This window comes from Pipistrellus kuhlii, unplaced genomic scaffold (assembly GCF_014108245.1).
Source record: "Pipistrellus kuhlii isolate mPipKuh1 unplaced genomic scaffold, mPipKuh1.p scaffold_m20_p_4, whole genome shotgun sequence".
In the NCBI taxonomy this organism is placed as follows: Eukaryota; Metazoa; Chordata; class Mammalia; order Chiroptera; family Vespertilionidae; genus Pipistrellus; species Pipistrellus kuhlii.
The window spans coordinates 26584531-26600180 of NW_023425540.1; the positions used below are offsets into that span (position 1 = coordinate 26584531).

Here is a 15650-nt window from a genome sequence, read left to right on the forward strand (position 1 = left end):
CGTTGGGACTAGAGGAACCGGGGATCTGGAGAGATAGGGAAGGTCTGGCAGTGAAATGACAGCAAAACCCAACCACCAGGCAGCCCAAGCAGGAAGATTATGTGGAGAAACCCTTTCCATGGATGCGCCCAGGAATAATGCCCAAGCCCAAGGCCCTCTCTGTCCGACAAAACCCTTGCCTAGGAATGCTTCTCTAGAGGAGTCTGATCAACTTTTAATTAAGTAAGTAAGAGGCATGTTAGCTTTGTATTGACTGCTTCTTTTTCTGTCACCTTCTCTATGCAGTTTACTCCTTTGACCCACCTGAATAGAAGCATGTCTTTTTTGAATCACAGTGTTAATGGGATTTCTCCAGAATGCCTAGCTTTGGATAAGTGCTCAGTTCTGATAAGTGCCCAAGAAGACTGACTTATGAACAAAAGATTTTATATATTAAGTGTTTTCAATCAAGAATATTTGTAATTCTTGATTAGTTAAAATGCCCCACTAATACACAGATGGAAAAATGCATAATATAAGCTAACATCTTCTGGCGCTCACAAGGAGTCAGCCATTGTGTTAAGAACCAGGCTTATTAACTCATCTGACCAATTCACATAGATATCACAGCTACAGGTAATATTTTATAATTTTTAAGAGTACATGAATACATGAGAATATCGTATTTGCCATGCAAGCTTAGGCAAATTAGTTTACTTCAGTAGGTCTCAGTTTCCTTATCTGTAAAAGGAGGAATAATAAATCTCACAAGCTTTATGATGAGGACCCAATAGGATAATTCTTGCCAAATGCACAGCTTGGGGCTGCCACTCAGTATATAGCAGTAAACACTCAGTATACAGCAATTGCCATTATTTTTAATTCTGTTGAAAACTATATTGGAAGAACAGAGAAGAGCAAAGAATTTCAGGACATGAATCTTAGCTATGTGACTTCCTCAAGTTTAATGATCAGAGTGCAGTGTCCAGGAGAGGACTTTGATAAAAACAAGATCTGGAATTTCCTTCAGGAGACAGCTAAGGTGTTATCCTCCATACTTCTTTGCATAATCCAATTCAAGTTTTTGAGAATTCTCAAAAACATGACAGAATTATTATGGGATTAGTTAACTTCACAGACATAAGTTTAAGAATTGCATTAATGTCCCATACAAATTATAATAGAACTGTCTTCATGTATTTGCCTGACAGACTAAGCTTTAAGCTCTCTATGTGACCTCAAATTTCATTTTTGACTTTTAAAAAATATTTCTCCAACCAGACCATTTGCCACATAAGCATTGGCATTGTTTCTAACACATTTTCTCGACCTTACTTGACCAGAAATCTCAAAGACTAGCAAAACTTTTTCCATTTCCAAAATGGGGTCAGGGGTGGGGAGAATTAGATTATAGGTTATTATCTGTACTCCCTTTCATTTCAAAGATTTTATGGTTCTACTCACTGGCCAAATGCCAGAAAGGAAGAAGACAATGCAGTTTATTGTCTGACCAGAGAGAGGTCAATAAACTAAAACATGTCAGGAACCAGCTCGATCCCTAAAGAACTGAGCTATGTCAAAGTCCATTTTCTACTTCTTGGTACATCTCTACGGTCCCTGGTCAAAGCCTTGTGTGTGAATCTTGAGAAGAAAGCACACAAACACAAAAACTAAACATGTTTTTGAGAATGACAAGGTTAAAAGGAAGAACTTGAACAATCTAGTTGAATAGGAAGGAAAAGTTTAAATAGCTGACTACTTTTTGGAATACCGTGAGGCAAAACCATGTGTGGCCTATGTAGTTGAGATGATAGAGAAAAGGAGACAAAACAAGAACAACAGTAACAACAAATGTGAGATTCAGACCATGTTATTTTCTTCATCTCTATGATTGACATGCTGTGTGACTTCAGCTAAATGGTATAAAGTAAGAAGCAAATCCAATGTCTAACAGAATGCTCAAAATATGGTAGCTATCATCATTCCAGTGGTTACTATTCAGACTACCACTATAAACTTAGGACAGTGGTTCCCAACCTTTTTTTTTTTGGCTATGCCCTACCTAAGCATCTCTAAAACCCTGCCCCTCCCCTCCCCCTGCCCCTGTGTCATATAATTCTTATTATTAAAAAAGTGAACTATTAACATGGAGGAAGCCTAAAAGGCCATTAATTTGGTCTAAACAGGCTTCCAAAGAAAAATAAAAGAACAAAAGGATAGTTGAAGTACTGAGGAAGAACTCACTAAGAAATGGTTAAAAAAATAATAATAATATGAAAAAAATAGCAGATAAAGCTTCAAAACATATAATAGAGAACTGAAATACATAAATATGTCACAATATACAATATATTTATGTACTATATGAGGCCCCTAGAACCATAAGAAATGCAAGAAATTCACTGTTAATAACTCATTCTCGAATTGCCCCCCTTAAACATCAAATTGCCCTCCCCCCCCCATTGGGACGTGTGCCTCATGTTGGGAACTATTGACTTAGGAGCTGCTATTCTAACTAGCTGGTGATCCAGTTGCCAATCAGTTAGTTCCTTTATGTTCTTTGACAAAGTTGTAGTATCAGAAGAAAGATTACAGCAATGACTAGAATGCCATTGGTTAAAAGCTGACACATTTTGCAATGATTTATCCTACCTAAAACAGTATCCGTCATATGCATTCCTTGACACAAAGAAAGAAAGTCTGTGCCACATTGCAACGGAATGAAATCACAGATGACTGAAATGATTATTTTCTGCATTTCATAGACGTGTGAATATTTCATGCCTAAGAATTTAAAGGAGTTGGATTTCTCACCTTGTACGTATTTGAAACAGGAAGGAGAATTAGGTACAATGGGAATACTCTTCTGTGTGAAGCTTGACAACAATTACATATTGGAACTACGTTTTATGCAATGTTTCTTTTAACAAGTCACACTGGTGCCATCTACTTTACAATTTGAAGTGAGTATTTTGCACTGTGAAAGAAAAAAGACCATGGAGTCCCTGACTAGCAGCTTTCAAATGTCTTAAAGGAGAACCTAATTACCTACTGATTCACCATCCCCATGTCTACTGATAACTGGGAAGAAGTGGGTTAACACTTAAGCAAGGGAGGTTAGTATTCCATAGAAACAAAACGCCTTGATTGTGTGGGTTGTGAAGCATCAGGGCCATTTCCATTAAGGAAGCTCTAGAGCACATGTGTCAAACACAAGGCCCTCGGGCCAAATCCGTCCCGCCAGGCCTTGCAATGTGGCCCGCACCGCGCTGTCATCACTGCACTCCGCTGCGTTTCAATCACAATGACAGTTTATGACTGTTCAGTAAACCATTCGGCCCGCGATTTAGGCTGGATTTTAGATTTTGGCCCCTTCTCTGATTGAGTTCGACACCCCTACAGAGGCTGCAACCCCGGTGTGCATACATTTTACACCGAATGTTCTCATTCTTGTTCTCCCTCCCTCATGTGTAGAAGAGAGAAATGGAAGGATTGCAGTTGTCCCCCTTAATCCTCTAGCAACAGTTCTTAGGGTTGAGATCAGGGGGAAATGTCTTCTTCATTCAAGTCCATTCATGGCAGCCTTTGCCCAAAAGATGGCAATGGGATTAAACAGAGTAGGGTGCTAGATGGTGGGCATCTGGTTTGAAATGCGCTGGGGTTCTTCCAATATTGACCTCTCCTCTGATCTTCCACACTTCTTCAGATCATCCTCACAATTTTTTTTTCTGACTTTTATTCTGAAGAATAGTTTACCTTAGGCTCCCACATCCTCACTTATCACCCAGGAATCTCCTAAAAGAGCCAAACCCATTAGGAGGCTGAGAGTGGATAATAAATCTATGTAAATTATATTTCCTCTATTATGCTAAGACAATACATTTATAGGTTCTGGGATTCTCCCTATTCTCTATTCTTTTGAAGTACTTTCTAGTTTAGGCCAAATGACCACATAGCAAGGCATTTTGAGACTTAAGTATATCACAGGCATATGCTTCCATTAGTTATTCTTATGTGGTTAACACTTAAAAGGACCTCACTTAGGCTTACTGTCTTTGTACCCCTGTGGTACCTTAGACCTTCCTGTAGGTCCTGATCCCTTGTTAGATTTAGTGCTTTGGGCTAGAGGATACCTTACTTCTACTAACCATTTTCTAATTTATCTTCAACCTCTGCTTTACTTCTTGAGAACTTGGATAACCTCTGGAGAGGCTCCTAAGAAAACCAGCATGGTTTTTAACTTAGGACTATGCTTTTTTTGTGACTGTATTCTTCATCAACCTAGTTAAATGCCTCCAGGTCTTTCTCATTCTTGTTCCCTTTATCCAGGCTTTACCAATTCTATATATTTAATAATAATTATAGCTCAGAATAGCTGTACAGATCTTCCAGGCATCTTTCCCTAAGGAAAATATCCTTGAAGATCTCATTAACATTTTCCCTTTTTTGTTTCACCTTATAATCTACTTTTCTCAATCTTCCTTGTGACAGTTGGATGGATCCATGACTAACGATTCCTATACCCATGATTATATTCATGTCCTCATTCTTTCTGATTTAATTAAATTCTCTATATGATTGGAATGACTGATAGAGGGAATAATAAGTGAGCTATTCTTTTACCTCTCCTGAAAGGCATGTTTTAGTGATGGGACCAAAACCATGGTATGCCTCAGATCAGTGAGAAGTTACAGCAGGTAGGACTAAGTGTTGCTCACACATAACAAGTCAATTTTACTCACGTGTAGCTTTTACAGGGCAATGCCACCAAGGAATGTTGCAGGGGGCAATGGTCTACAAATTTTATTCACCATTGACAAGATACAAAACAAGAAAGGTTGAGAATCCCATTTTGAAATATCCATACTAAAGAAATCCCCCTCCTTTGTATCTTAATTGTTATAACTCTTCTGTGATTTCTCATAAATGAAAATTGCCCATCACTTTAAAAATCTTTCAAAGTAGAAGTACTTGGACTATTGTTATTTAAATTTTCCAGGAAGTTTAAGTAGCAGCAAATTTGTCACAGTCCACATGGGAATACAGAAAACACAAGATTCTCCAGCAGGAGGGTAGCACTACAGAGCACAGAACTATACAGGATCTTCATAGTTGATTAGTTTAGTGTTTTTTGAACAGTATTCTTTGGAAGCCTAGAGCTCTTTGAGGTACTGCAAGGAGAGAAATTGGGGGGAGAGGGGGGACTAAAGGGGCAAACTTAGGGGCTGTTTTATTGTTATGTTTTTACTTACATATTTCATACATGTGCATGTTTTAAAATTATCTGCATATCACATTCACAGATAATTTTAAGTCTTTTGTATATAGTCATTTATATTAGCATTTCACTTGTGGAAAGCACTCCATTGAAAAAACATGTTTGAAGTTCACCAATCTTTTATTTTACTGGAGAGTAGACCTGGCTATAGAGCAGGGGTGTCGAACTCAATCAGAGAAGGGGCCAAAATCTAAAATCCAGCCTAAATCCCGGGCCGAATGGTTTACTGAACAGTCATAAACTGTCATTGTGATGGAAACGCAGCAGAGTGCAGTGATGACAGCGCGGTGCGGGCCACATTGCAAGGCCTGGCGGGATGGATTTGGCCCGCGGGCCTTGTGTTTGACACATGTGCTATAGAGAAACTGGGTGGCCTCAGACACAGCAAGTTGAAAGTAGAGTGGACAAAAGGCTTTTTCAGGGGAATCTCATAATTTACAACTTTAAAGAGTAAAACTACCCGGAATCCACTCTGTGCATCCCTAGTTATATTTTAAATTCTCAAGGTATCTTAACCACTTCTAAACACTATGCAACTCTAGATCTATTATGTAACAGCTTTGACACAAACTTAGGTAATAGGGTAGGAAAAAAATCACCACATGGTAAAAACTCTGAACCAAGCTTGAAAGCAGTCACTTTCTTAAGAAAGTCACCATGCATGTTGGATAGGCTGAAAGCATGCAAATTCCATTTTCCCTTTTACAAAAGCCTCCAAGATAAAACATACAGGATACAATGTTTCAAAGGTGACTTAAAACCCGATGAAACCTAATACAAAGCCTTACAGAGCCTGCAGAGAACAAAGTTAAACTTGCTAACTAACATAACTGGAAAGATGATCTATTCAAAACTAGGAGGCATTGACCTTTTGCTCTTTATTTCTCTATAACAGGAACAGATGACCTTATTTTCTACCAGCACAGAACACACTGGCCCAGAGGCCAAAACTACAAGTCTATCAAATAGCCATTTTTAACATCCAGCATCAGCCCAACCTTCATAGGAAATCCGACCTCTAACACAACAACTCCAATTTATTTCTTCAATCACTCAATAGCTAAACAAACATTTTAACACATTTAGATACAGTCACAAGATAGTTTTAAAGTGATAAAAAAGTTATAACTTTATAGGGATTTAATCAGGGCTGTGGATAAGTTAGTGTGGATTGATTTTTCTGATGTTGATTGAAGAGAGGCAGATGGGAAAATGTAAAGGACAACTAATCTAGAGCACTGCATCCTTACAGAAGCCAGTTAGCAAACTTCCAAAGGTAGCATCTGGCTTGGAGGCGTGTGAAGGAAAGTAGACAGTTTTGGAGAAAGTGGGCCAATGGAGCAGAAAATAGATTTACATAAGATGATAAAGCCAAAAGATAGGTCCCAAAGTATTCTAAAGTCCAAAATAAAATTAACTCATCGAGTAAAGGAATAAATGGCAAATTAGTAGATCTTTCTCATGGAAAGTCAACTGTTAAAGGATGAAGCAGATTTGGCATTTGAAAAGAAATGGAGGTTGGGGGAAATGGGTGGTTAAGTTAAAACAGAAAAAGTGGTCAGGAGAAGTCATTGTCCCATGAGCTCTCTGGGTCCTGTATGTGCAAAGGCACAGGGAGAGAAGGAGTTACTTTTATTTGTTTTTATTGAGTAAATAAATATATATGTAAGTGAAATACATACATATATAATATATGTCTATTTATAATATATATATATATATATATATATATATATAATTTCCTCTATATTCCTAATCTATCATCTCTATAGATTTTACTATAAATATAAATAAACGTGTATAAAGTATTTGAATGACAGAAGAGATAATAAAATAGTAAAACTGTAATCATAGCAATTACAACCTCAGGCCAAACAATTTAGAGGCAGCAGTGATATGCCCAATCCATTATATTATTAATAAGGCACATGTAAGATTAACAATGGGAGAGGTTTCTGTAGTATACAGTTAAATCTAGAAATCATTAGCATAAAGAGAGACATTTATTCCTTACATAAAAAACACTTTGACCCCAACACTACACAAAATATATAAAATTAAATGTAACAATATACACATTCATATATCAATATTTAAAAAATGTATTGTAAATTTTGGCCCTATTTACTTATGAAAATAGTTTACACAGTTTTGAATAACACAGTAGAATAGTTGTGGATAAAAATGGACTATGACAATCTCAGAGGAGTAGAGGATGTCAATGTTACTAGTCTCTTGAACTAAATTATTGCCCATTGAACCCTGAATTTAAAAATTAGTTTTCCAACACTTTAGGCGAAAAGAAAAATAGGTTGGCTAAATACTCTTTATTCAAGCATCAAATCCTATTCTCACACAGGAAGGATAGAAATCACAAATAAATAAAATTCATTTATTTTATAAATTTTGATTACCCATTTATGTTAGAGTTATACGATATGGTAATGAATATAATGATTCTAAGTATTTCCCAGTATTTATTGTTTGACATAAAAGAACCATACACATTTTTCTTTAAATAAACTCAGGGAGGACCTTATTATATATACTCTTTTATAAAGAATCATAAGTGACTTAAGAGATAATATTTACATCTATAATTTATTAAAGCTCACAGAAATACAATAGTATTGAAGGGACAATTCTTGATTCTAGGCCACTGTAAAACACCAGTATAGTAACCACATAAGTCTGTGCTAAATTCCTTATGCAAAAATGTTGAGTATTTATATGTGAGTTTAGCTGCTCATAAATATAGAATACTTTGCTTCTGCTTCCATCTTATCCCCAACCACCTGCTCTCAACCATGCTTTTATTTCCCTCAACTGAAGCATGATTACTGCCACTTCAAAGAGGTAATCTTAGCTATTTACAATCACTAAGATAATATAAGATTAACCTCTGAAAGAGCAATAAAAGTATGCTGTAAATAGCTATTTTAGACACAAAAGTTACTTTGTTGGAAAAATGTTCCCTGAGGGCCATATGCTTACAAGCATATCAGGTCAATATAGGGGAAACTGTGCAATAACATATTAGAATACATTGAAATTAATATACTTTTCACTAAGGTGAAAACACTAAAATTACCAAAAACACATAGTTACCAGTAAATATTATTGACAAAATAAAACATTTGATTCCTGTTATAGAGAAATGTTTTATTTAGCCACATTGTTAAATTTGGGTTGGTCATATGATTAACATATGTAACATGATTCATTTCTCTAAATTAATTTCACTACTGTGCTAAAAGCCAAGGTGTATCATTTCTAAAGAAAAATGACAAAGACAGTCAACTACCAAAGTGCTTGCAAAGGTGAGAAATTAAGCAACCAACTCAGACAGTGAAAGTAAGTTTTCATTTATAAACTTCCAACCTATTTGCAAGTTTCTTTCCTCCTCTAAAGATGATCACCAGATGAATCTCTCCAGTTCACATGGAGTTAAAACTATGAGCACCCCTGTTTTTCGAGCTGACAAACTGGGCACAGAGCAGAGCACAAACTGTCACCAACACCACCACGCTCTCTCTCACAAAGCTTTTGCATCAAACCTAGTTCTCGAAACTCGTCAGCAATTACTAAATATTCAAGTATTACGTCAATCGTAAAAAGGGAAGACTGGGAGAGAGAAGAGAAAAGCATGTTACCAGACTGCCTCTGTCGTCTTCAGGGAACTTGTAGACCGGGACCTTGGCTTCATAATAATACTCATTTTGAAAAAGGAAAAAAAAAAGATAAAAAGGAACAAAAAGAGAAAAGTCTTCTGATTAACACAGTTCAGCTGTCTTTTCACCACTATAATCCACTTTCCAGGGAGGCTGCTTGAAGAAACCCAGGCTTGTGGGAGCCCAGTGCCTGCCCCCAGGCCGGGACATAAGGAAGCTTCCAAGACATCGGAGTCCTTCCCTCTTTCTCACCGAATTCACTCCAGCGCCAGGCTGTTCGGAAGTGACAGTTCTTTTTTCTGTTTGCATCGCCAAGGGAGGAACTGCAGTTCGAATCTATTCTTCATCTGGTCACAAGGGAGACCAGCACAGTCCAAGAGCCGTTTGATCTTGCCTTTTATTTTTGCAGATCCATCGCAGCATTGCTTAAAGTTCCCCGACCTTCTGAAAGCCCTCAGGTAGAGGGAAAGGAAAAGGAAAGAACCGCCAAGTCCACTAGCACCGGAGAGCTGTCAGGGAAGTTCCATTTCGGGGAGACCGCAGGAAAGCACTGCTCTCTGAGGAGCCCAGCAGGCAGCCCGGGGACACAGCTCCGCACCTCGCCCGCGGGCCAGGGCTTCACCTGGGAGTGGAATTTCAGTCGCGTCCCCTGCTTGCAACCTGACTCCAAGCCTTTGTGAATGAGGACTATCATTCAATCTCAATCTCGCCAGGAAGAAACTATTCTTCAAGGGTTGTATGACGTCTGTAGGAAGGCAGTTCAAAACACCGCAGGGAAGTGAGAGAGGAAAAAAAAAAAAAAATACACCAACCAGAGCGCCCAGCCCCGCCTTCTCCTGAATTGCTGAAACTTACAAAGCAGAGCGACAGACCAGCCAGAGACCAGCCAAGCAGACCTCTCTTAAAACGTATAAAACCATGTCCTCCTCTGGGAAATGAGGTGTCTGTGTTATTCAGGATAAGAATCACGGAGCACCTATACAAAGGAACACACCCCTTTGCCATGGAGTTGTTTGCTAATTACCCTCTTGCAAAAAAAAAAAAAAAAAAAAAAGAAAATAAAAGAAAAAAAAAAGTAATTTTTTCAAAGTCCTGTATTGAAGTCTTAAATTCTTTGTCAGAGCAGAGTTGAGAGAACTTGAGGATACATTTGGAGCACAGTGAATGAAATGCCTTGCTGTGGGGGCTCTTTGTAGAGAGTCAAATTGCCTCTTAAAAAGTCAACATTGTAGCAGGCATCATGGCATCAGGTTGGGCAGAATGTTTAAACAGGAAAACTTAATGCATTATTGGTGGACAAGTGGCTGCATGTACTAAGCTTGTTCCTTTGCACAAGGCTTTCTAAATCATTTCTTTTTGACAATCATATGCAAATCGCATTGATTTCTATACACCAGGACCCTGGGCCTGCTAATTCCTAACTAAGCTCTTCAGTGAGAAATGAAGCTCACACCATTTCACCTTAACGTCTCTTATTGTGAAGACCCATCCCCGCCTTACCTCCTACATCTGAAATAAAAGCTGTTCTGTTTCGGTAGACATAGTCCAAGCTGAATACAACTGCTCCTAAGAGAAGGCACATTTGACCACCCTGGCTATCCCTTTGGACATGTGTACAAAGGAGATATATTCATCTGGGTGTGTCAACTTCAGTTATTTGGGATGTGAATTGTCAAGCGAAAATAAAGTGTTCTGATCCCTCAAATGACATGAGTTAGTACGCTGGTGTTCTAGTCTGACGTGGACTTCGTATTTATTTAGCATTTGTAGGCAGGATGTTGGAGTGCAGTTGTGTCCCACCCAAAGGGCTTGGAAAACTAATGTCATGAGGCATCCCGCCAGAGGCTCTGGCTGCTTATCACAGCAAACCCTTCAACTCCCCTTTGGTCATGCGTCAAGGTGCATTTGTGATTTCATCTCTTCGCAATGGCCCCCAGGCCTCTGGAGGTACATGCCAATCAACTGGTTTCCGTAACAGCCCATTCCCTTTAGTACTGTTACATTTTTATTGACGGCACTGGAAGGCGGGTTAACAGTCACATATTTTGAGGAATTCAGAGAAAGGTTTGTGAGACTACTCATGTCGGAGGGGGAGGCGGCTCATGGGAGGAGGTTTCTCTTATTTTCTTCCTGCATTTTTAACAAGGGGAAAGGAATAAAAAACAAACTGAATAAAAGTAAAGCAATTACCATTACTTATGTGGAGCACTGGTCTCTTCTGTGTAAGGTTGCTATGTCAGGGGGAAACAATGACAGTGATCACAGAATGCAATGTTGCTATTTCAAGAAAAAGAAATAAAAAAGACAATGGTCACAGAATGTAATGTCTGAATATTATGCGTTGAACTCTCCTGAAATAATCAGCCCTGTGTTTTACCATCCCCCACAAGGCTCTCTGTCCCAGTGAGATTACTTAGTTCATAGCCACTCCCTTCACTGTCACATATGCAGAAGAGGTAAGTGCTGCCTGGAGCGCTGTTTCTTACTTGCTCAATGTTCCATGCATTCCAAGAATCTACTACCTCTGAAAATTAATTGGGTCTCTCCTGAACTCAGTATAACAGTCCCAGAAATACTAAAATATCACTTCTGTCCTCAAAGAAAACAAGTTTCTGTGGGGAATCTGATGCTGTATGCAACTAACCAGTGATACCATTCTATTCAGACCTGAAAAGAATTTTTGTGAATTTATTTGAGCCAAACTGTCCACATATGCCGGGAAGCCGAACCTCAATGAATTGAGATAATGCTCCGGAGAATGGCGGGTTACGTTTCTATATTTATACATTGCAATCAAAGGAAAGGGACGTAGGTGAGTTACATGAAATTCATTGGTGATAGATTAGGGAGGTGGGACACAGCAAAGCGGGGAAACCTCTGGGATAGGGTAAAAAGTGAAATGATGGGCATGAGCTTCTTTTACAGAGATGGGTACAGGATACTTAACTACACATAATTAACAGTTGACAATTAACTTGATAACAGTAACAATGAGGGAATGTCCAGGTGCCATTTGTTGTGACCTGAGGAGTCCTGGGTAAAAAGGAAGTTATAAGTTACCCAGACATCTCACACTATGTTATCTTAGAGGCAAAAAGGCAAATGGACTCAGTAAAGTTGATCTTGTCAAGAAAAATATTGGCCTAGGACATGACTACTCACTATAACCTGCTTGTAGTTAAATATTTAATTTTCAGACCATCTTTTGTGGCTACTTTAGGTCTCTGAGTGTGTAAGACTGACACGCCGGCCTCCCCCGAGCTTGCCTGCCGGGTTAGCGTGCGGCTCCTTTCGCCCGCACCAGAATACTCAAAGCTTCTTGGATCAGTACATCGAGTTTGCTATTACAGAAAAAGACGACCAGTATTAGCAGACCATTAAGATTTAAGTTTGTAACATGTTGCTTCTTCTCCTAATAGTGAAGGTAGTGATAGAATAAAAAACAACACAAAGAGTACTTATTCAATATTACAGTGTTTTCTCCACTCAAAGGCAATTTTTCACACGGACATTTCTGAAATAATATTTTGTAATCTGTGTCATGTGCTTTTTTTTCCCCTTTGAAAAGCTGCTCAGAGTGGAGCAGATAAGGCACTGCCCTCCACATTCCTCTCAGTACACAGTATACCACGGTGTGCAGGCTGACAAGGAAGCAGGGACCCCGGGGGCTGGACTTCAGGAGCCATGTGGCCCTGGTCTGGAGGACTTTGAAGAACATGCTTTTGACCCAGAGCTGCTATTTATGGGTAGCATTCCCTTGATCTATTGCATTGTGTTATGCTGTATAAACTTCTATTTGACTATTGTCACCACAGCATTTCTTTTTGTTTTGTTTTATTTTTTATTTATTTATTGATCTTACAGGGAGAGGAGGGAAAGAGAAAAACATCAATTTGTTCTACTTATTTATCCATCTGCATATAATTTATTGAATCAAACCACTATGTCACATGATGTTTCCTGAACTTTAGTCATTTGGTCATGACATCTGCCGTTTTGCCATATTGGCATACCATCTATACTCTTACTTACTTGACATTTTTTCTTCAATGGCTCGTACTTAAATGATATAACTTCTTTTTAAAATATGTTTTTATTGATCTCAGAGAGGAAGGGAGCAGGAGAGAGAGAGAAACATCAATGATTAGAGAGAATCATTGATCAAGCTGCCTCTTGCACACCCCACATTGGGGATTAAGACTACAATCTGGGCATGTGCTTTTGACTGGAGTTGAACCCGGGATCCTTCAATCCACAGGCTGGCGCTCTATACATTGGTTCATAGGTCGATGTTCAACCACTGAGCCACTGCAGCCAAATTTAAATAATATAATTTTTAAAGATAACTTTATTATTTTGAAATGCTCTGCCCTCTTTCAAATCTATCTTATTTTCAGTTTACAAGAGATACTCTACACCTTTTAATTAGTCATGAGCAGATTTTTGAGAACCATGTCATAAACCAATAAAATATTCATACCCATCAAATGTGCTTAAATTCAGTATTATAGATATTTCAAATAACTTTTAGGAAAAATGAACATGGAATTGCAATTATTTTTTAGTTTCCTGGTATTCTACATTGTACTCTAACATTAACAAGGACAAGTCACTTTGGCCCTAGCCAGCATGGTTCAGTGGCTAGAGAGTCGGCCTGTGGACTGAAGGGTCCTGGGTTCAATTCTGGTCAAGGGCACATGTCCTATAGCAGGCTTGATCCCCAATCAATGATTCTCTCTCATCATTGATGTTTCTATCTCTCTCACTCTCTCCATTCCTCTCTGAAGTCAATAAAAATATTATATTAAAAAAAGAAAAAGAACAAGTTACTTTGAATAATTATAGAACATTTTCTTGTTATTGAGGAATAATATATTTTCCTTCAAGCATCTTCTTTTATCTTATTATACTAGCTAAGTATAATATATAACTGGCCTCAAGGACTTTCCTATAGGCATGAACCTCCTTGGAGGTAAACTCCTTAATTTCTGAGGAAAAGCCCAGAGTAATATTTTGAAGGCTTCTAACCTTCAGGTTTTCAACCTCTTTTGTAAAATGTCAAGTTAAAATAATAGTTGTCACAATTTTGATGTAACCCCTCTGTTTAATTTTGCTTTTGTTGTCTGCCTTTGGGTGTTATGTCCAAAAAAATTACTGTCAAGATCAAAGTCAAACATCTTTTCCCTAGTTTCCTCAAAGAATTTTATGGTTTCAGGGCTTATAGCCATTTATAATATCTTTAACCTATTTGAAGTTACTTTTTAGGAGTGGCATAAAATAGGGGTATAGTTTCCTTCTTTTCCATGTGGCTATCCAGTTTTCCCAACACTACTGTGGAAGAGCCTATTCTTACCCTATCATATGTTCTTGGTGTCCTTGTTGAAGATCAGTTGCTCATATAAACATGTTTTTTTGTTTTTTTTCTGGGTTCTCTATTTTGTTCCTTTGATCTACAGGCCTGTCTGCTTTTGAGTCGGTACCATACTGTTTTTTATTACTAGAGCTTTGTAATATAGTTGCAAATCAGGAAATGTGATGTCTCCAGCTTTGTCCACCTTTCTCAAGATTGTTTTGACTATTCATGGCCTTTTATAATTTCTGTAAAAAATGTCATTGCAATTTTAATAGGTATTACTTTGAATATTTGCATGAAACTAAAAAGCTTCTGCATAACAAAGGAAACTATCAACAAAATTATTTGAGGTTCTTCACCCAATCCAATGTGGGGAACAAGGGATCCCCAAACCAACAAGCGATTCTTGGACACCAGCAGGATATCTGAGAATTCAACCCAACCTGACATTATCCAAAAATAGTATCAGATTCCATAGGGTAAGCTCTCAGTCACAAAAGATTGCCCCTCCTCCTACCCCCTTCAGATACTAGTTGCAAATCCAGGTTGTTACCTGTGCTTCTGACAGACTGACTATAAATGAGAGGTTCCCTTGACCCCCTCCTTGTGTTCCATTTATTTTTGGCTGGCTCACAAAATTTAGAAAACCCATTGGCTTGCTAGATTACGATTATATAAAAGGATATAATTCAGTAACAAGCAGATGGAAAAGATGCATAGGAAGGTATCAGAAAAGGACATGGAGTTTCCAGCTCTCTCCTAGAATGTCACTGTCCCTCCCCTCTTTTCACATGTTCACCAACCATACAGCTCTCTGAACCCCATCCTCTTGGATTTTTAATGGAGGCTTCATGACAGGTATGACTGACTAAATCATTGACCACTGGGGATTGATTCAGTTCCTCTTTCTTCCCCAGAGTTCCTGTAGGATTTGGGGCTGAGGGTCCCAACCCCCTAATCACATTATTGATTCCTCAGGCAGGCAATTGCCTCTCTTGTTATCTAAGGGCTTTCTGAAAGTCATCATATCAACTTAACAAAGGACATCTTTATGCCTCTTATCACAGGAAATTCCAAGGGTTTCTGGCAGTGAGCCAGAAACCAGTGGACAAAGACCAAATAATGATGAGAAATATAGTTTGGTCATCTGATGACTAATGAATACATTGATGTGCCACATAATAACCTTTATGTGACCATGGTCTCATGAGACTGTAATGGAGCTGAAAAATCCCTATCTTTTAGTGAGGTCATGGGGCAATTCATTACTCAGGTGTTTGTGCTGGTGCTGGTGTAAACAAACCTGCTGGTTGCATAAAAAGTATAGCACAGAATCTAAATATGGTTGTTACAAGTCTCTTTTAGAGAT

General features: G+C 38.4%; 1 protein-coding gene across 6 annotated transcripts in view; it reads right to left on the minus strand.

Annotated features, from left to right (window-relative positions):
* Window positions 1-15650, minus strand: part of PDE4D (phosphodiesterase 4D) — a 1149946-nt gene that overhangs the window by 226501 nt on the left and 907795 nt on the right. Inside the window, exon 1 of one of the 6 annotated variants that reach the window (XM_036410649.2) lies at window positions 8911-9712. The exons of the other annotated variants lie outside the window; for them this stretch is intronic. Coding sequence (XP_036266542.1) covers window positions 8911-8975 — 65 coding nt within the window. The 5' untranslated portion in view covers window positions 8976-9712. Of the gene's footprint in view, window positions 1-8910; window positions 9713-15650 lie in introns of those variants that run through there. 6 annotated transcript variants of the gene reach the window in all.